At 35.0% G+C, this 22,969-nt stretch overlaps 2 protein-coding genes across 6 annotated transcripts; one reads left to right on the top strand and one right to left on the bottom strand.

The window, feature by feature from the left end:
• Nucleotides 1-7,519: 7,519 nt before the first annotated feature.
• EMB2261 (Tetratricopeptide repeat (TPR)-like superfamily protein) lies at nt 7,520-10,374 on the top strand. Its single transcript, XM_088110543.1, has one exon. The coding sequence runs from the start codon at nt 7,644-7,646 to the stop codon at nt 10,149-10,151; it is 2,508 nt and encodes an 835-aa protein (XP_087966669.1). The 5' UTR covers nt 7,520-7,643; the 3' UTR covers nt 10,152-10,374.
• A 415-nt stretch (nt 10,375-10,789) lies between these two features.
• LPXB (lipid-A-disaccharide synthase B) lies at nt 10,790-15,292 on the bottom strand. 5 transcript variants are annotated; one of them, XM_088110545.1, is made up of 9 exons: nt 14,911-15,291; nt 14,208-14,307; nt 14,041-14,091; nt 13,455-13,560; nt 13,139-13,362; nt 12,741-12,819; nt 12,204-12,442; nt 11,767-11,993; nt 10,790-11,607 (listed from the first exon to the last, which is right to left on the bottom strand). In XM_088110545.1, the coding sequence occupies exons 1-9, from the start codon at nt 15,177-15,179 to the stop codon at nt 11,412-11,414; spliced, it is 1,491 nt and encodes a 496-aa protein (XP_087966671.1). In that variant the 5' UTR covers nt 15,180-15,291; the 3' UTR covers nt 10,790-11,411. The 5 variants fall into 5 exon arrangements, with proteins under 5 accessions (XP_087966671.1, XP_087966670.1, XP_047154528.2 ...); XM_088110544.1 differs by lacking the exon at nt 14,041-14,091 and having other exon boundaries at nt 11,890-11,993; nt 14,911-15,292; XM_047298572.2 differs by lacking the exon at nt 14,041-14,091 and having other exon boundaries at nt 14,911-15,290.
• Between the last annotated feature and the right edge of the window lie 7,677 nt (nt 15,293-22,969).

The following is a 22,969-nucleotide window of genomic DNA, read 5'->3' as shown; positions in this document are numbered from 1 at the left end:
ACGGGCAACAGGCGTCAAACAACCCGTAAAGCAAGGGAATAAGTTCAGACATAAGCATTCACCTCCAATTTGAATGACTAGTTGCATCCCTAACTTCCCTGAACTTAATCAAGTGCAAACACCAACACAATCATCACCTCCTCACGTGGATTCGTATAGCCCTGCATCTACACCATCGGTGCCATTTGAACCTTTTGTACCTTTTGGTGGGACCTCATCATTTGGTAAGTCAAAAAGAAAATTTCTCATGGTTGATGTCGTTGACTCCCAATTTGAAGCCCTCACAACATGACTGGATGGTTTCATGGAACACATTGGTGGAATAAATGTTCACTGAGAAACTTATTACATGTGCTGAAATAAAAGGAATAAAATTCTCTGTCATACTTCCATATTTCAATATGAGGAGAGCGATATCTAGGACATGTTAACAACAATCAGATGATCAGGTGGTGGAATAGTGCCACACTTCCTGTACGTAAATCCACTCCTTGTGAAATGACTAATGGAATATCTCCCTCGCGTCGCTAGAACAAGTTGCAAAAGATGATATTGTATGGTTTACTTTCGTTCACTAACATTTAAGTTATGTTTGATATGAATGAGGACAATTTTTATTTACTATGATACTATAATCGATTTCACAGTCTCAAAACATGCACCAAAATGGATGATGTTTGGGAGAAAATCGTGTATTTCATTAAATGAACATTAAATCTGACCTTATCTAGCTTTACCTAGCTTGTCCACCTTTATGGCCGACTTTGCCAACCTAAACTGAGCTTCCCACCTTTATTGCTGACCTTGCCCACCTTTATTGCAGACTTTGCCGACCTAAACCGAGCTTCCCCACCTTCATTGCCGACTTTGCCCTCCTTAACTAGCCTTGCTCACCCTCACTACAAACTTTGTCGACCCAAACCGAGCTTCCCCACCTTCGTTGTCGACTTTTCCCACCTTAACCAACCTTGGCCACCATGATGGCAAATCCCCGTCCCATGGTCAAGCGCTTTCAAGAGAGTGGAAGTCATCCATGAAGATGGTATCAACTCTACCTTATGGGCCACCTTTGGAGCCATCATGGAGCATGGATTCAAGAGTAATGTAGGATATCTAGGCCATTGTATTTGGCCATGTAGTGTAGGTTTGTTTAAGGCTTGTATTAAGGCCTAAGTATAATAGGATTTTCCTTAAGTTAGACATCCAAGCCAAGTGGAAAGTGTGTGCCATGTGTCATGCTTCCATTGGAGAAGATTTGCTTTTTAGAAGTGGCCACATGACACCCTAGGAGTGGAGATTATTTTTTTTGTAGTGGTCACATGTCCCTACACCATTGGAGACGATTTGCTTTTAGTAGTGGCCACATGACACTCTAGGAATGAAGAAGATTGTGTTCTGTGAGTGGCCACATGTCCTCCCATCATTGGAGAGGATTTGTGCATACTTGTTCATTCCTTAGAAGGCCTCATTTGTTTACAATGAGAGTAAAGGTGGGAGATCATGCTTTTAGGGTTAGAAGAAGACATCTTTGGCATATAAATAGAAGTATCTCCGCCCTTGTATTTCATCTTTGATGTTGAGTAATGTTATGCTGCCCATTTTTGGCCTTACTACTCATCTTAGATCAAGACTACAACAACCCATGAGACCCCTCTAGTCACATTCCTCCTTGAGTTGGCCTAACCTCTCTTGGAGCCACCAAACACTACACCACCACCACCATATCTCCTAGAGGTCATGAGCTTCTACCCCATCCACACCTTAGCTCATCATCCTTGGACCATTTACCACCACATTTTCGTACCATTCATCCAAGAAAACACCCCTTCATGCACATCTCCTAGCTTTAACCCAACCTAGCCAAGGAGGTTGTCATCACACCTTCATTACAGACTTTGTCTACCTAAACCGAGCTTCCCCATCTTTATTGTCGACTTTGTCGACCTAAACTGAGCTTGCCCACCTTCACTACTAACCTAAATCGACCTTCCTTGCTGACCTAGCCGAGCTAAATGAACCTCGCAGTGCTTGCTTGCCAAGCTATAAGACCTTCTCCTTTATTGTTGATGTTGACCACCTTGTCCTCTATTAGCTACCTTGAGCACTGAAACCTAGCTTTGCTAGCTCAAACAGAGGTTCTTTTGTTAGACCACTTTCTTTTCTTTTCATAATTTTAATTGTTTTTAATCATTAACAATTTAAATTTCATTTTAATATAATTTTCACTATTTAAATTTATATTTATATCAAAAATCAACATAAGGGCAAATTGATAATAATCTATTTTTATAAAATAAAACATTTTTTAATCTATCACACTCATCACATCATTCATAAACTCTCACAAACTTGCCCTTCAAATCTCTTAATTCAAACAACACCATAATCCTCCCTCTATCTCCTCATATTCATCAACTCATTCTTCCTCAAATCCAATTCCTAATCTAGAAATATCCAGCTTTTATTCAAATAAAGCAATGGTGTTTTGGCCTTTCCTAGAAATGAAAAATCCACCCTCGAAGCATCTTCGTATTTTGCACGGATGCCTCAAGATGAGTCTCAAGCAAATTCGCACTTCAAAATCTCCTCACATTCATCAAAACAAACATAGAAATATATTTGAAATTCAACTTCGTATATTCGCATGAACAGTCCACCCATGGAAACAAACACAATATTAATCGTAAAGTCTTTATTTTTGTTGTCATAATGTTTTACTGTTTTTAATAAAATTTGTCTTAATGGTGAGCATTTTTAGTATTTTTGAATAATATCCACTTGTTAACCTCTTTGAGTTAATGAACTCTTTTATTATTTTTATAAGCTCATTACAAGTTTTAAAAGATAAAAATAACGATTATTGTTATCTTAAAGGATGGAAAAGCTTTGGAATCATTTTAGACTAAGTTCTTGAACATGTGTGAGAAAGATTCATATTGAAAAAGAAAAGACAATCATATATATATATATATATATATATATGTATATATGAAAAATATATAGATGAAAAGAGAAGGTTTAGTCATTCGTTGGGTCCCTGCTTTTGGTGGGAATCTCAAATAGGTCTTTTAGTTTTTTTTTTGTCTCAATTGGGTTCTTATTTTAGTAAAATTGCTCCAATTAGATTTGTGTCGTTAAATTGGGCTAGCGACGTTAAAATCACGTTGACGTGGCATGTTAATGTTGGTTATTTAATGAGGTGGCATGCTGACATTGGTTTTTTTAATGACGTGACCCACTTATTTTTGTGTGTTCTCTAGTTTGTAGAGGATGACTGGTTTCCATGGAGGTTGGGTTTGCGGATTAAGGTTTTTGCAGTGGCTTTGTAGTGGCCGGTGGAGAAGATGAGTGGAAGAGATGATGCTGACATCGCGATTTGGTGAAGAAGACGAAGCTTGTGAGGAGGTGTTGTTCTGGGTCGCAATTTCTCTAGAGGCTCGCGAATCAGGGTTCCTTGTGCCCAAATATTTGGGGTTCGTCTTTGCAATGAAAGGGAATTTTCTGGGTTTGTGATTTTTGCAGGTTTGCAAAGAAGATTATTGCGATTGAGGGTTTGGGTTTCTTTGGTTTCTCGTTTTGATTTCTACAAGTGCTGATTTTGCGATGGAGGAAAAGATTGGAGATGATGGTTCGCGATTGGGAACTAGGGTTTGTGATGCAAATTGGTTTCTTCTTTGTGATTTGTGTTGGTGATTTGGGGTTTTTTGAAACTTGGTTTTCCTGCAGGTTTCTCGTTCAAACGAGGTTGGTGGTGCTACCATGGTGGTTGTTGTGGTTTTCGCGACAACGTTGATAGTGGTAGGCTGAGAAGTGAAGAAGATGGTTACGGTGGAACGAACCTGGTGGCACCCATTAAGAAGAGGAACTCGCAATGAAGGTTTCTGTAGGTTGGTGGCTCTTTGCGATTTTTGGCACGATGGATTGTGGTGGCGCATGGTGGAGAAAGGAATTAGGATTTATGGTGGAAGAAACGAATCTGGCGTGGCAGGATCTGATGACGTGGCTGCCTTCCATTGGTTGATTAGGTGCATAACGTCATTTAGAAAACCAACATCAGTATGCCACGTGAACGTAACAAGGATCTGATGATGTGGTTGCCTCTCATTGATTGATTAGGTGTGTGACGTTATTTAAAAATCCAACATCAGTATGTCATGTGAACGTAACACTGACGTTGTTGACCCAATTTAACTATAAGGATCTAATTGGAGCAATTTTAGTAAAATAAAAATCCAATTAAAACGAAAAAAAAAACAAAAAAAACTTATTGGTTTAATGTCTCTTTAGGTCCCTATTTTCGCTTAGAATCTCAAATAGGTCCCCTTCTTTTTTGGCATCTTAATTCGATCCTTATTTTTGTAAAATTGAATCAAATAAAGGCTTTTCGTCAAATTGATCAAACACCGTTAAGGAGGGTGTTACGTGGCATGCTGACAATGTAGTTTTTTTTATTACGTGGCATTAAAAACGTGACATCGTTGTTGTTCGATTCGAAGCGCGAGTGTTGGTGGGTGAAGAACATCGGCTTGAAATAACGGTGCATGTGCAACTGGAACAAGTTGAAGCACGAGGTGATCTGTGGGACCTTGTATTGTTGGAAGCGCGAGGCTAAAGAACGTGGTGAGTGAAGGTTAATCTGAACGAAGGTTAGTGTTTGTGCTTTATCATCTTGCTTTTTATAGTTGGGAAAGTACAATATTCGGTGGTGGTCCCCCATTGATGTATGGTTTGGTCTGCGTTCGGTTGAGATTGTTTTGGTGGTCCCCCATGTATGTTTAAAGTTATTTGAGTTTGTGTGAGTGCGTTTTGTTATTGTTTTAGTCGTCATATGTTTGCATAATAGGTGTGTGTAGATATATTTATATTGTGTTGTACGTAATGGACGATGCTATTGACTATTGTTTCCACCATGGAAGGAAGTTCATTAATGATGGTAGCTTGAAGTAAGAAGGGGAGACAACAACTTTATTCTTTGACCCTGATATGTGGAGTTATTTTGTGCTTGTTAGTTAGTGAAAATTTTTGGATATGATAATTTTAGTGTTGGAAAATAGGTTAGAAGAATTGAATGATGACACTGGTGTCATGCATATGGCTAACTTAGCTAGGCTTAATGGTGAGGTTTATTTATACGTTGAACATGTTGTTTCTAAGGCTGAAGTGATACATATGCTTGAATATGTTACCAATGATGAAGGAGAAGTTGAAGGTCATGGTGAAGTACAAGAAGAGGGTGAAGAAGATGGTGAAAAAGATGGTGATGGTGTTGAAGTAGATGGTGAAGTTGATGGTGACTTAGAAGAGGTGCATGAAGGTGAAGAACATGGTGATGGTGTTGAAGTAGATGGTGAAGGTGATGGTGACTTACAAGAGGTGCATGTGGGTGAAGAACATGGTGATGGTGTTCAAGTAGAGCTTGAAGGTCATGGTGATGTACAAGAGTTGCATCAGGTTGAAGAAGATGTTCATGGCGTTGAAGTTGAAGGTCATGGTGATGGTGACGAAGAGCAAGAGTTGAATGTGTGTGAAGGAGTTGTGGAGGATGAATTTGATCTTTGTAATTGGAGTACATCTACTGATGAAGGTGATGTACATGGAAATAATGAGTGCTTAGAGGGGCTAGTAGATGTGAGTGTTGAATGTGATATAGATGGTGATATAGATGGTGATATAGATGGTAATGTGGAAGTAGAAGTAGAAAATCTTTCTGACAATGATGATATGAGTTTTGAATGTGATGATCATGATGATAGAGGTTTGTCAGATGAGGAGTGGAAATATGAGGAATTACTAAGTTCAACAGATAGTGATGAAGAGGTTAATGACAATAAAGGTTATGGGAGGTTTAATACTTTTTTTTATGCCAAAAAATATGGTAGCTTTATCTTAATAGGAAGATTTGAACACGAGCCGTTCGGTTGAGTGCTTTATTTTAATAGGAAGATTTGAACACTAGCCGTTCGGTTGAGTGATTTATTTTAATAGGAAGATTTGAACATGAGCCGTTCGGTTGAGTGCTTTATTTTAATAGGAAGATTTCAACAGGAGTCGTTCGGTAGAGTGATTTATTTTAATAGGAAGATTTGAACACGAACCGTTCGGTTGAATGCTTTATTTTAATAGGAAGATTTCAACAGGCGTCGTTCGGTTGAGTGCTTTATTTTAATAGGAAGATTTTCACACGAGCCTTTCGCACTGATATAATGAATATAAAAGACTTATACTTTACGCATTACTATAATAAATAAATCATACCTAGTGATTGTGTGAGGATTATGCAATTTTTAATGTTCTTTTCTTTAGCACAATGTTGAAAAGCTTAATTTAAAGTGATTACATCTACAAAACATCATCACACCAATGGCACTTAATCATCACAGCTAGAAAACATCATCGCATTAATTGAAGATAGTCAAATACATTGCTATTCCAGTTTTCATTCACAATCTAACTTCAACATCAGCTACTGCATCCTATCAAAATGAAAAACCATGGTACATTATGGATTTGTCATCCATATTGAAATTACAATAATATTAAGCACAGAAATAAAACAAACCACCCCTATCAACAACTTTATCCATTTTTCCACAACCTCAAATGATTTTTGCAAATCAATCATGATATTCGTTACACCTCCGATTTCTTCTGTCTTTGACAAACACTCATGCTTTTTTCCCCCTTCATATTCGTATAGCTTTTTCCAATACCATCATCACAACACCATTTAAAGAAATTGCAACCACCATTTCCATGTCCGTTTTGTAAAAAAAAAAACCTAATTACATCCATGTTCTAGTACACAAACAACTACTCATCCATGTTCTTTTACCTTGTACTTAGGGCACCCCCAAAATTGTTTCCCTTTGTTCTTAGCCGTTCGAGTTGTTCTGATGATTGTTTTCTCTCCACACAAGCAAAGGGTGACACACCATGGAAAACGACATTAGGGTTTACATTCTGCCAGCCATTGCATGTCGAAGAAGAACAAGAATGTGAATTCTGCATTTCATTATCCATCGTGCTTCCAATCGAAGAAGATCGTACTTTTGTTTTCTCCCACGAATCTTAAACCTCAACTTCTCCCAATTTCATTTCGATTTTGCAGTTGTAGAGAGAATGAGGCTTTCAGCACTTAATTTTATTTTATTTCCCAACTTTGCCCATACTTAAAAACGTATTTCCACTCTGTATATTTTATTTTTTAATTCAAAAATTAAAAAAATACAATTCAGTCACGTTTTTAATGCCACGTAATAAAAAATTACATTGACAACATATTCTCCTTAATTACGTGTGATCAATTTGACGAAAAACCTTTATTTAATTCAATTTTACAGTAATAAGACGTGAAAAGAAAAAAACCAATATAAAATTCTGAACTAAAATAATGACACATTAAACCTAATTTAGATTCCACAAAAAACAACAGGATCCGCGAATTATTAAACCAAGAGAAATAAAAGAATAAATAGTTGTTTAGGGAAGTAAATAAATGGAAGGTACAAACATTTTTCTGTTTTAATGATAACTTGTTATCGTTTGGATAGATATTTGAAAGAAGTGGTGGCAGAGAAGAATAAAGAAGGATTGATTTGGTTAGTGTGAATGTGATGTAGAAGAGAAATAATAAAGAAATATTGATGGCGAGCTTAAGCTCCCTGTGTGTTCAGTGGAGAATTCATGGGCATGGGCATGGGCATGGGCATGGGCATGGGCATGGCCCCCGAGGTTCAGAACTCCGCAAAGCCATCTCCACGCTTGACCTGACGCTACAGCCGGAGGAGGTTGGTAGCCGTCAGAAACTTATAAACTCCTCCCTTCTCCTCAAAGCCTGCATCAGGTCTGGTAACTTGGAGCTTGGTAAACTCCTTCACCACAAGTTGATTCACTCTCGACTCCCCCTCGACTCTCTTCTTCTCAACTCTCTAATTAGCCTCTACTCTAAATGCGGGGACTGGCAAAGCGCGCTTTCAATATTCCAAGGCATGGGCGATAACAGAGACTTGGTCTCCTGGAGTTCTCTCATCTCCTGTTTTTCAAATAACTCCATGCACTCCCAAGCCCTTCTTACCTTTCTTCACATGCTCCAATTCGGGATTTTTCCCAACGAATATTGCTTTACCGCCTCAATTCGATCTTCTTCTAATGCTCGATATTTTTCTATTGGCCTTGTAATCTTTGGCTTTTTATTCAAGACCGGATACTTTGATTCTCATGTCTGTGTTGGTTGTGCCTTAATTGATATGTTTGCCAAAGGCAGTGCTGATATCCACTCAGCACGCATGGTGTTTGACAAAATGCGGGACAAAAACCTTGTCACTTGGACTTTGATGATTACTAGATATGCTCAACATGGTTTTCTTAGCGATGCAATTGATTTATTCTGCAGTCTGTTGGTAAGTGAGCACACACCTGATAGGTTTACTCTAACCAGTCTCTTATCGGCCTGCGTGGAGATGGGATTCTTCTCACTTGGTAAGCAATTGCATTCTTGGGTTATCCGGTCTGAACTGGCTTCAGATGTCTGTGTGGGTTGTACTCTGGTGGACATGTATGCAAAATGTGCAGCAGATGGATCAGTAGAAAATTCTAGGAAAGTATTTGATAGCATGCCTCTTCATAATGTTATGTCTTGGACTGCTCTCATCTCTGGATATGTACAGGGCAGAAAAGAGCAGGAAGCCATGGAGCTGTTTTGTAACATGCTTCATGGTCATGTTGCACCAAATTGCTTCACATTCTCCAGCGTCCTCAAAGCTTGTGCAAATCTTCCTGATTTTAGCTTCGGCAAACAACTGCATGGTCAGACAATTAAACTGGGCCTTTCCGCAATTAATTGTGTGGGGAATTCTCTTGTTAACATGTATGCAAGGTCTGGAAGTACGGATTGTGCTCGAAAAGCTTTCAATATCTTATTTGAAAAGAATTTATTTTCGTGCAGTACAGCTATTGATGCACATGCAAAAGCATTGGATTCTGATGAGTCTTTTAACCATGATATTGAGAACGTTGCTGTTGGAGCTGGTTCTTTTACATATGCATGCCTCTTAAGTGGCGCAGCCTGTTTAGGTACAATCGGTAGGGGTGAACAAATTCATGCCCTCATAGTGAAGTCAGGGTTCGGAACCGATTTATGCATTAATAACGCTTTAATCTCTATGTATTCCAAGTGCGGAATCAAAGAAGCTGCTTTGCAGGTCTTTGATGACATGGGGCATCGCAATGTAATAACTTGGACCTCTATTATAAGTGCTTTGGCAAAACATGGATTTGCTACAAAAGCTTTAGAATTGTTCTATGAAATGCTTGAAATAGGTGTAAAGCCTAATGAGGTCACTTATATTGCGGTTTTATCAGCCTGTAGTCACGTTGGTTTGATTGATGAGGCTTGGAAACACTTCAATTCTATGCATTATAATTATGGTATCAGTCCAAGGATGGAACATTATGCATGTATGGTTGATTTGCTTGGTCGATCTGGATTGCTTGTAGAAGCTATTGAATTTATTACTTCAATGCCTTTTGATGCTGATGCATTGGTATGGCGTACGTTTCTTGGTTCTTGTCGGGTTCATCGTAATACCAAACTTGGAGAGCATGCTGCAAAAATTATTCTTGAGCGGGAACCTCATGATCCAGCTACCTATATATTATTGTCAAACTTGTATGCGTCAGAAGGGAGGTGGGATGATGTAGCAGCAATAAGAAAATGCATGAAACAGAAAAAATTGATAAAAGAAACAGGTTATAGCTGGATTGAAATCGACAACCAGATACACAAATTCCACGTAGGGGATACTTCACACCCCCAGGCTAAAATGATATATGATGAACTTGATGAATTGGCTTTAAAAATAAAGAACTTGGGTTATATCCCAAATACAGATTTTGTTCTTCACGATGTGGAGGATGAACAGAAGGATCACTATCTGTTTCAACACAGTGAAAAAATTGCTGTGGCATTTGCTCTTATAAGTACCCCGAAACCAAAACCTATTAGAATATTTAAAAATCTTCGAGTTTGTGGAGACTGCCATACGGCAATGAAGTATATATCAATAGTTACTGGAAGAGAGATAGTAGTCAGAGATGCATACCGGTTTCATCATGTCAAGAATGGGATATGCTCTTGCAATGACTATTGGTAAATGATTCTATATGCATTCGATATTGGTTAAACTTGGAAATTTGAAGTACAAGGAAACTTGAACCCACAAGCCAATTGCTATTTTTAGAGGCATCTGTTTATCCATCTTTATTCTTTTCATGATAAGGCTAGATGCAGCGTGTACGATATACCATTTTCTTGTTTACCGTGGAGGTTATTCCCTCCACATATTATTCTAAAGTAGCCATATCCTCTTCTCTTTTTTTCTTTTCTTTACTTCTCAAAATGCCATGTCATCATCCCCCCTCCCACATTATTGATCTAAAGGCCATCATGGATATGATTCAAAGTTGTAGGTTGAGAAATCGAGCTACTTGACTAATCTAATTGCAAGGCAAAACCGTAAACGCATGTTGATGACTACTTATGCTACTATTGTGTTCTAACAACTTTGAACATCTTCCTTCCTTTTTAGCAGAGTTTTTTTTTTTAATGAAAATGATATAATTTTATACCAATTTTATCAAAATAGGTAGATTATAACAAAATTACCACTTTTTGGTAAGTAGTATTTGGCAGGTATGACTTTTTGTACACAAGTGGTATTCGATGCTCATGATTTCTTACTAAATACAAAGCAGTCGCGCACACAAGACAAATTTGAATTTCAAAATATGATACTATCAAGTTGTCTTCGTAGAAGATGACATTCAATTTTTCTAGAAATAAGTAATTCAAGAGATGGTGAGTTTAACTCAAAACCAGAACATTGAAGTTGTATGTCAGGAGGACGAGTTTCACTTTTCTTTTTTTCAAATTCGAAGTGATAGTGTGCATGACTATAGCTCAAAACCGTTCCATATTGAAATCGTGTGCAGAAAACGAGTTTCAATTTCTTTTAAATTAGAATTTGTGCCTTGTTTGCATGCCTTTTGCTCACTGTAAGTGAGTGTTGCAATTCTCTCCCCCTAATCTCACTATAGATGTTTCTTCATTCTCATTCCCCTTTTCAATTTTTCCTTACCTCATTTTCCTACTTCAAATTCGATTTTCAATTCATCATTACCGCATTCCCTTTTTCACTCCATCATATTCAGTAATGGGACGCAAAGGCCACATGTCGCCGCTCGTTCTAGACGAGGGAGGTATTGTCGAAGTTGTCGGATTTGATGGCCAGACGTCGCTCAGGGTCCACGCAGAAAACAACGTAGGGCTTCAGATCATTGTTCTTCCAGCTGCAGACAGACATTCCTTTGCAGTTTAAAAATCCAAAGCCAAAGAATCGCAGAAAGAGATGTCGTTAGATACTAGTCACTGGTTTCCCATGGTTTAATATAGTCAATGCTGCAATTGCACTTGGAGTGTAGTCCACATAAGATCTCGAAGTTTGTTGTGGAAGGTTGTGCTTTGTTCTCTCTGAAGGCAATAGAAGCTTGACAAACTTTTGTGCTGCAATTATTTGTTCTTCTCGACAACCACTATCATGTATTAAACCACTGTAATATGTAACAAAAAAACATGTCAACTATTCCAACAAAAAAACATGTCAACTATTCCAACAAAAAAACATCCCTCAGATAATAAATTCTCAACTTGAAACATTTAAACTCTTATTTATTTTTTCCTAATTGAAAGTAATTGACATTCATTCTTACTTGAGCAACAAGGCTAAGTTTGCCGGTTTGCAAGATTGAAAGAGTGCTTCAGGAATAATGGCCTTGTCCAAAAAAATATTGGGAAGTGACATGTACTGTATCTTAGCATTGTACCGAACGTACCATTCTGTCAATATATGGGCACGATATGCAACAACACAGGGTAATCGTGCAAGCTGCAGCTCCACAGCAACGGTTCCAGATGTGCATAAAGCAACTCTACTTGCCTACGACGTAGTTTATTTAAATTAGCTATGAAATACATAGGGGACTAGGAAACAAAACGAAATGGCCAAACTCAAGCAATTTGGACATAATCACTGGCGAACATTTTGGAAAATCAACAGTTATAATGTCATTGCAAGTTTATATTCAGAACTCAAGCAAGAATCTCTAAGCATTCTATAATGGAGGACTTGTGGGACAAGGGGGCTTACACTAAAAGCATCATATCTTAGTTGTGTTGTTCCACCTGAAATCAATATAACTGGCACAGGCCATCCATGAATAGCACCAGCTATAAAATTTTCCACATGCTCATTAGGTGCTACATGAATGACTGTCATCAAGTGTGGAACTGTGTCTTTCATCAGTTCCACAGTATCTGAAAAGATGGGAAGCATCCGACTGACTTCTTGTACTCTGCTTCCAGGAAGTAAGCTAATCACAGTGGCTCCTTTTGAAGTTAAAATTAATGTGAGAATAAAGCAAATATGACTTCAAAGTTAGACAAAATAGCACAAAAAATATCCAAAAGATGGTGTTCATATGACTTTTCTTTTTAAGCTATAACTTCTGCTCCAATGTCAAGAATTTGGGGCATTATGCTAAAGGAAATATCCACAGAGCAAGAAAGAAAAATCATTAAACTAACGGAATGTTAAACATCTGCTCATACAACAGTACCAAAAAGTCAGAAACTTAGGGTTTAGTTAAATATGTGAAGTTCTTGAATTTCATTTTGTTAGAAGTACCTGCTGGCACTGCATACTTATTTCGGAAATCTTCAGCATTGCCTTTTGCCCTCCATTCATGAATCGTGGACTTGTTTCTCTGGAAATATAAGCTATGCAAAATTAAGGGAAAGCAAATCGAGAAATTTGGATTACGTCATATATAATAAGGATGAAGAAGGACAACTTTTGTTACACATCAAGATATCAAAGAGAGACGCGAGAACTACTTTAATAAGTTTTTCATGGGTAAGGATCAGGATGAGATATGGAAGAATAGAAATCCAAAGGTCAAACAAAATTTTGCCTCTTATTGTATAAGAGGTAAGAATAAAAAATAACATAATAATCCATAAAATCTCTAATGCATACAAGCATCACAACACCGCTAAGAATTGTCAAATGTCCCAAGCTCATACCAAATTCAATTCCAGAACATCTTCCAAGACCGGATGCCCAACAGCTGTTGCGTGCAATCCATTCAATCTACATATTCTATCTTCATTTGGAAGTATGCACAATAGATGATCCACAAATTCTGCTAGTCCTCTAAGTCTTGCTTCACCTCCTTTCCATGCCCAGAATGATGGTGCTACATAGTGAAAGTGTGATGGAAAATCCATATTTTTCTGAATGTATCTAGCTGCAAAAGACATTCCCCATTTTCATACAACATAATTCTAAAACCAAAAAGATGCAGAAGATATTCCAGCAAGGAGAGTGCATCAGTAGTACCTCTAAGTTGTTTCAAGAACCGAAAAGAAAAGCCCTTAGAATCAACCGTTAATACAACATGAGGTTCAAATAGAACAGCTGCTTCAACTGTTTCCTTCAGTTTTAGCTGAAAATTAACAACACCACATGGATTTCACATGTGTAACAGGTAAAATTTCATATACAGATGCTTCAAATGTAATTCAGAAATGTGGCAAAAGTTATCAGATAGATATCCCTAGAATAATAAAAGTTGAAAATGAATCAAGGAATAACAAACATTTCCATCATAGCTATAAGTTGTTTAGCACCCATGTTGAAAATGATATAAGAAAGAAACTTAATGAACACTTTGAATGCTCCTATCTGTGTTTAACACTACTTTGGTTTTCTAAACTTTTATTAATATATAAATATAAATGGAAATGTCTCATCAAGTTAATTGCCGTTGCATTTCACTATTTCCACAAATGATTCATACTTGGTTAAAATAAACCAATTATCTTTTCTGATTTAACATATGTGACCATGTTGATTTGAAGCTGATTTTATATGTTACAATAGTATTGTAGCAGTGTTGTGTCCTATTTGCAATCGCGCGAGTAACCTCTTTTTCAGGTAGCAACCAGGTACCCTGTTCTTCAACCAAAGACTTTAGCTGTAACATATTGAACAAATTCTAAAAATTTTGGTGGAAAACAAAAGGAAAACCCAGCTTCTGTTCCAGTCTAGAAATCACACTAATTACTAACATCTTATAAACAAAGCACTTACTCTGATTCTATACAGATGAGGCAAAAGCTCCCAAAGCCCCATTACCGAAATATCTTCCATAGAAAATAGAGACTTCAACCCTTCACTTGCCATCTTAGCCCTGAAATTGATAAAACATTAAATTTATACCTAGGAAGCAAATTTCCTCAGAGATGTGTTCTTTACTAAAATAAACTTATAGTCTCTCATCTCTTCTATTTTATCACTTTGGTATCCTATTTTAACTTTTTTTTAACCAGAGTGTCACGAACCCAAAAATTCTTGGTCGAAAATCAATTACTAATCTCTCAAAGGACCATAAGATCATTTAAAAATACAAACCTCTCTAAATAGATATTTTTCAATACATACATTTTTGAAAATTGAACCTCTCATCACACACTTAAAAGCACAAGATTATAGAACAATCATATCACATAATGTTGGTTTACTATCGGGTCTCCAAACTAATCATTTTTCTAGGGTACATTTGTAACATTAATATTAATCTTGACTGGCACAACAAGCATTGGTGCAAATGGTGTGACGTCACATGTCACCAAATTTACCATTATAAAATGATGAAATAATTATCTTGCGACCACAACATCAATGTAAAATTTTTCAAACTTAACAAAGCATGTCCAAACCCACAAAATAAACCGAGACTTCGAGTGTATTTCAGCGTATACTTGTGATAGAATGAAAAAAGAAGTTGACATGCCCACCAACACCAGCAAAGCGAAGAGGGAAAGGTGAGAAAAGTCGAAGCGAAGCCATTAGGCGAGAAGCGATGGAATCTCCAGAAACTTCACCGGCAACAAGAAAAACCCTCAGTTCTCCATCTCTGGCAGCCATGTCTATTGGAGCTTTGGAAGAAGAAAATGAGAACCACTGCACACTCACGATCATTGGATTAGGGTTTCGATTCCATTTCCTTCTGATCAAAGCTTTTGCTCCCAACGAAATCGCAGGAATCCAATTAGAGAGCATGATGCGCTGCGCAGGTTAGCTTGCCTTGAAGCGCCAGTCAAACTGTCGTTTGATGACGGCACCGCAGCGTGTACGGATACGGGTATTGGTGGAGTTCTTACATTTATAATCGATACATAAAAATTTTAATAAATTATTTTTAAGGATAGTTATTTATTGGATTAAATATATTTTTGGTGTTAAATGTAAAATTGGAATTTTATTTGACACCTAACCTTATAAGCAACAAGTTCCTTAACATGTACTGTGTACATGACAAAAATTAATTTTATAAATTAAATTAAAATTTTCAAAAAATGTGCACCGGTTGTTATCATATATTTTCATTTTATTTTTCTTTCACTTTCCTCTCTATTTCTCATAGCAACCACCATTTTCATCTTCTTCACATATCAACCTCCTTTGCTTCATCGTCCTCGTCATTCTCCAATTCCACTTTCTCTGGAGAAAGAAAGATTGAACATAGAGCTATTTTATCCAAATATTCTACTTATTAAATTCATTAAATAGATATATCTTTTAATATGTCTCTAATTAATATATTTTTCATTTAAATCATATAATACACTAAAATTGATCTGTCTTTTAATAATATGTGTCTAATTAATATATTTTTTATTTAAACAATATAACACACTGAAATTGATACTTATTTTTTTATACATAAATATCATATTTCCTTACTTTTTTGAGTGTTAAATTTTCTTTATAAGTAGATCTTTTCTAACTTTTCAATGCTTAGAAATATACGTATGGATTCCTCAATCCAATCATCTCTTGCCACGTATCTAAAGGTTACATTCCAAATTTCGATAAGAACACATGTGAATAGTAAAAGTCAAAATAAACTTTATAAAAGATATTAATTATTACATATCACGATCAAATTCTTCAATACAATCATCTCAGTCACAAATCCTCCTACTTGAACTGTGTTACGTAAAATTAAAAAAAAGTGTTACGGCCTCGGTTAAAAAAATTAGAGGCATAATCTTATCACTTTTATCTCAGTTCATAACTGAGGCATAAAACCTATCCCTTTTTATCTCGTCTGTTTATGTCTCGATTGATGAACCGGTGCCTATAACCAATTATAACCAGTGCTATTTCCTCTTCCTGCACTAGTGTCTTTTATGGAGTTTCATATTGCTTAGGGTTAGGGTTGCTTACAAGATCAGGATTACATAAAGTCCTATTCATCTAAATCTTCTTCAAACACGTAGGCAAAAAACGTGCATTTGATCAATTCTTAATAAAGCTTGTGATATCCTTTATCACAACTACCTTCTTCTTGCATAGAGGGAGAATATAGTCTCAACACAAATTACTGAAGAAGTTTATCTCATTAATATTGAGGAGTACAAAAATCATTTGCATGACATATTTTGTTAACAAAAGGGGATAAATCTCTCACGCATTTAGATCTTTCTAAGAAGCTCGATGTAGTCTAAAAACATTTGGGTCAATGGAAAATAGTTCCTCTTAACAAAGAGTTTTATGAATTTTCTTTTTTTATTCTTCAAAATATGAGAAGAGTTTGAGTTTGTCATGAAATCCTTCGTGATTTTGCTTGGACTAAAGATTTTGTTCTAATTTCTGCGAAGCTCAAAAATTTTGGGTTCACATACATGGTCTTCCTTTGGAATATTGGCAATCAAAGAGATTTTCTCAATTGAGTGTGGTATTGGCACACACTTATCTTTAGATGATTACACTAAGAATAAGTCTTGAGGTTTCTTTACGCGTCTTTGTTGATATTGATTTGTTATATGATTTCCTTAATCAAATTTTGGTGGAAAGGTCAGGATTTGCATTTATTATTGATGTGGAGTATGAGAAATTGTCTCTTTTATGTTCAAATTGTAAAACGACTGGTCTTGATCTATCTAATTGTATATGGTTACAATAAGATTTCAACGTAATTTCTAGTGGGAAGAAAACAGTTGAAATACAACAATTTTATCGTCCTAAGGTGGTTGGTGCCCAAGATGGGAATAAGGACTCTTTAGGTTTGGTTTTAAAGCCTGTGGAGGTTGTTGTGGAGCCTATTTTAGAGCCTGCTGTGGAGCCTGTTTTAGAGCCTATATTGTGGAAAGTCTATAGTTGGAGCCCATGGTGGAGTCTATAATGGAGTATGTGGTTGAGTCAAGCTTGTAGTGGAACCTGTAGGAGAGCTTGTGCTATATATTATTGCTCAATCAAAGTTTGAGACAAATCATGATAATATTTGTGTTGTGAATTAATATTCTATTGTTAAGAATATAGGTGTTTCTAGTGGTGGTGTGTGTTAACGGATTTTGATTCCTTGGCTGATATATCTTTCTTGGAGGATATTACTCAAACCATCGATAATTTGCAAGGTTTACAACTTTTAGATTGACCTCGTTGTAGCCATAAGGTAGTTCCTAATTTTTTGACATCTAAGGAAATTTGTTTTATGGAGAAATTCAAAATAACCTTTAAATGAACTAATATGCTTGATGAGGGGGAAAGTTCTAATTCTAAGGAGGAGGATGATCCAATTCAAACTACAAGGAAGCCTCGTCGGGGTACACCAAAGAAAGTTAATACTAAATCTTCCAAAGTAAAGATTTCTAAAAAGCTATAAGTTTTAAAGGTCTTTTGTGGATTGTGAACAAGTTTAATATGCTATGGAATTTTATCATTGACCTTTAATTTTCTACTAGTATTGCATTGATTTACTTTTTTCATCTATGTATTTACTCTTTTTTTTCATCATTGATATTTTTTCCTAAGTGCGATGTATTTTTATCATAGATTTGGTGTGATCTTTCATGTTTTTATGTTCTTTTTCATTTTTTTTAATAAAATGTTCATGTTATAATAATGATGTCTAAGAGCTTATAGAGAAAAACAAAAACATGAAATAGATTTATGTATAAACAAATTTAATATTTAAATGAGGATGGCCTCCTTTCACTTATTCACCTACATTTAGTTTAAAGGAGGTAGGAAAAAAAATACAAGGCACCTTAATTTATTTAAATTCTATATAAAAATGTTTATAATTTATTTTAATTTCACTAAGAAATCAAAAATAAATTAAAAATGTGTTTGGTAAGATGTAAACAAAGGTATGTTCACTTTATTCTCTGTCGTGAACGAGGATTGCTCGCTAGCTATGTTAAATTAGAGCAAGAATCCTTCTCATAACGAAAGAACTAAGCATTTGGAGATTGACCTTCATTATATTAGAGAAAAAGTTGATAAAGGAACCATAAGGTCATTCGTGAAGCATCATTAACTACTAATATTTTTACCAACTTCTTGCCTCATTATATAGTTTTTTTAGTGTCATTTCCAATATGGTAATTCAAAATATTTTTCTCCCATCTTGAGGGGGACTTTGTTGTTGTTGTTTAGTTGTCTGGTTAAGCTTCTTTTTAGTTTAGTTTCTTTATATTTTTCCTTTTTTCTGTTTAACTTTTTTCTCTTTGTTTTTTTCTCACCTTTCTTTTACATACTTTCTATGTACACGTTTCCACTCTTCCAATAATGTTCTTTTCTTTCTGACATATTATAATATGTATGATTGTTATACATAAGAATAGAGAACTATATATTTAATGTCTTCTAAAATATTAAAACTACATAAATCAACATTTTAGAAAAAACATTCTGACACTTTCCTAAACAACTTTTAGTACACATGTTCATCTTACACTCATACCACAAGAAGATATGGACAAAATTGTTGTAGAAAAGACTGACAAAATCAAGAACAATATTTCCTGAGGCGTGTAGTTTCATTGTCATTAAGGTCATATCTATGGTGTATTGCGCAAGTCCCCTAGAATACAACGGAAATTTCTCGAAAGTATTCGAGGATCTCAGAACTAGCAAGAAACTTTGTATGAGTTTATCAATCACAATACAACCCCATAATCATTATTGTTATCGTTGTGTTGTGCTTATTAGGCCATGTGCGTTCTCGGTATTCATGAGTGCTTTAGAGATCATGTCAAGATCTCATACAAGCGGCCCTACTTGACACTCATATAGGTGATTTCAGCAAGTGTATGTTGCAAATCATACACCACCCATAAGGGATATGAAAATCATTAAAACCCTTTTTAGGCTAAAATTTTTTCATTACATAGAATATTAATGACAAAGTTTAACCTCTCAATAATGCAGTCTCTATCATTTTTACACACACCATGGAAAGGACATAATTGATTAAAAATCAATTTAGTGGTATCAGAAATAACAAGTGACTTATTTTTATCTGTATGAACCTTATTCATGGGACCTCCAATCACAAAGGTTGGGTTATGATCACTTGTTTGTTTGCAAGTGGCTTAAGTTTCATTTCCCTCAATGTTTGTAATATCATTTGTCTTCCAAGAGGTTTTGTCAATGGATCTGCTAGAGTCTGTTCTGACTTCACATAATCAATGGAAATAGTTCCATTCTTTAGCAACTGCTTCATGAAATTGTGTCTCAATTGTTGTATATGTATATTCTTTCCATTGTAATTCTTGTTTTTTTAGCTATAGTTATTTTCGATTGGCAATCACAATGTATTGATACCGATGAGGTTGGTTTCATTCCTAGTGGAATGTTCACTAAGATGTTTTTCAACCACCCAGCCTCCTTATCAGCTATCTCAAGAGCAACAAACTCAAATTCCATTGTTGATCTTGCAATAATTTTTTGTTTGTCTGATCTCCATGTAATTGCACCACCCCCAAGTGTGAATACATAACCACTAGTGAATTTTGTCTCATCTGAATCAGAGATTCAGTTAACATCATTGTACCCTTCTAGTACAACGGAAAATCCACTATAGTCAATGGCATAATCCATTAAACCTCTTAAGTATCTCATAAGCCTAGCAAGTGCATCACAATGTTTCTGATTTGGACATTGAGTGTACCTACTCAGTCTACCTACTGCATAACCAATATCAGGTCTAGAAAAGCTCATCAAGTGTAATAAGCTCCCGATTATTATGGCATATTGAGGCTGAGAAATGGATTCTCCTTTGTTTTACATTAATTTAGAATTAACATCATAAGGTGTACTCATTGGTTTAAACTCATGAAACCCAAACTTCTTAAGAAGTTTCTCAATGTATTGTTCTTGGGATGCTAATACATTATCTCCCTTCCTTATGATTCTAATACCTAAAATCACATTGGCTACATCCATTTATTTCATTTCAAAATTTGATCCTAGAAACAATTTAGTTCTAGCGACAATCTCTACTTTCAAATTTAGAATACTATAAATATCATTAGGTGAAAAGCCAAATTTATTTCTTTGAGTGATTAAGTAACATTACCTACACTCATATTGTTTTTAAATGAGAACTGTCATTCAATAATCAACCTGAAGATTCATACCACATCAATTCACAACCCACATGTACCCATCCAAATCTAATATGTCTGAGAACATTAAAACACTTTATATCCACGAAAAATCGTATAACAACAATTAACAAAATTTTTGAAATTAGTTTGAATAGCATTGAACAGCTTTAATAAAAATCTGCTCGCCAAAAGTTAAATCCCTCAAAGCTTGTAATATCATAAGTAAGGTCAAACAGTGTTAGGCTCAGTTCCCATGTCAAGAAAATCACATAATTAATAACAATTACTAACTCAGAGAACTCTAATTAGCTCATCCAAAATACAAATCAATCTCAATTATGTCAACACGTGATTTTGTCACAATGATAAGATCAATAATCTAATTACAAAGTAACTCGGGTTCATACCAGCCAATTTAACGAAGATTTTGCAATCTAAACAGAATAGGACAACAAATTACAAATTCTATCATCTAACAACCATCACATACTGCTTACATAAAGTATTTTAACTCATTCAACTAGTCAAAACCAAGTTCAATCAGCTTTGAATCCCATACTCAACATTCCCTAAATTTATACCTATTTCAACTACATTAAACATTGATGAACATTTTAAAACTAATTTATGCAAACTGAGTAACAATAGCAATCGTGTATGTTCTCATTTTATTCATTTCTAGTTACTTCCAGTGTTACAAACTCATAATTTCTATTACGACTTTTATAGGTCAAACTACCCAACCATTAGCACTTTTAGGGTGTTAGATACCTGGTTCATTCAAGCTATACTGATTATGGTAAACTTATTCAAGTGAATTATTAATGCAAAACCATATTACCCAACATGAACTTTCTTTCTCAACATGCATTTCCCGAAAAAATTCGGCTAGTTTAATGTTTATTCCAAAAACTAACATATAGAATTACTTAAGTTGTCAAACATGAATTAATCACCCAAAATTGCTCTTATAAGTTATCCCTTGCTTACTAAAATTCCTTGTTAAGCATTGCAACAAAACATAACCCCACATTTCAATTTAAATCAAAATTTCATCCTCAACCCTAGTGTAGCAACCTAATACCATCATATTTAATCTCGGATCACCGAGTAATATAACTTAATTTCACATAGTCGGCGTACAATCTTATATTCAGAAAACACCTACACTTTATTAACTCAAACGTTTAAAGTAATTCAGTTTATACCCATCATTCTAGCATCAACTCAAACATTCAGCCACACATTTCATGATCGGGATTTGTACTCAAAAGGAAAAACAGTATTTTCAGATATTTAAATAAGCAAACATAAGTTAAGCTCCCCATACCTTTTTAATTTTGGACAGTAACGAGATCGGAAACCATAGGACTAAGATTTCAATCTCTTGTGTCTATATACTGATGTATAAGTCCTTAAGATTGTTGTAGAAAAGACTGACAATCACAAACAGTATTTCTTGAGGCATATAATTTTATTGTCCTTAAGGATTTATCCGCAGTGTATTGCGCAAGTCTTCCAGGATACTATCGAAATTTCTTGAAAGTATTCGAGGATTTCAGAACTAGCAAAAAACTCTATATGAGTTTATACCCAGAATATAGGATTCAGAAATAACAAAAGATAGAAGAAGAAATTTTGTTCAAAATAGAAGAGAAAGCTTAATTTTTTGTGTGTATTTTGGAACAGAGGAAAAGCTCTATTTATAGAGCTAAGTGCAAAAATAACCGTTGTCAAAACGTTGCCAAGAATTAAAACGTTGTACTCATAAATGCACTTAATGAACATTAGGTAACGTTCTTTTACAATAGTAAAATAATATTATTACAACAAAGTAAAAAAAAAGAGTGATATGTTTGTAAACTTTAAATATAAATCTTAATAAACTTAACATATATTTAAACGAAGTAAGATTTGACATGCTTATCACAAGATCCAATTTCATTTTATTAAATATATAAATTCACGTCATTTATACAATTTATTATAAACATAAAAAAGTTACTTAATAAGTGATTAAATAGTTAAATCTTTTTCATTAAAAATATTAATGCAATCATAATTATCATTTTTTAAATATTTATACAATTTATTATAAACATAAAAAAGTTACTTAAGTGATTAAATAGTTAAATCTTTTTCATTAAAAATATTAATACAATCATAATTATCATTTTTTAAATATTTATCATTTTCATATATCTAAAGAAACATACAATGACTATGTTGAACATATATTATATATTAAGCTATGAATAACCTACTTCAAAGCATTAATTTAAATTAAGTATTCACCTATTGAGTGATTACTTTCATGTAGTATACTAAACTATAAACTATGACTTCTTAAGCATAAACTCTCATACATTAATATATGTCAACTCATTAAAAGGCAACCTATGACTCTTTTCCAATCCCACTTACATGTTCAAGAATCATGAAATTTGATAA

The sequence above is a fragment of the Vigna umbellata genome, chromosome 3 (genome assembly GCF_029865625.1).
Source record: "Vigna umbellata cultivar VRB3 chromosome 3, Vumbellata_1.0, whole genome shotgun sequence".
Lineage (NCBI taxonomy): Eukaryota > Viridiplantae > Streptophyta > Magnoliopsida > Fabales > Fabaceae > Vigna > Vigna umbellata.
Note: the sequence above shows the minus strand (reverse complement) of the source record. Positions and strands in the feature narration are given on the sequence as shown.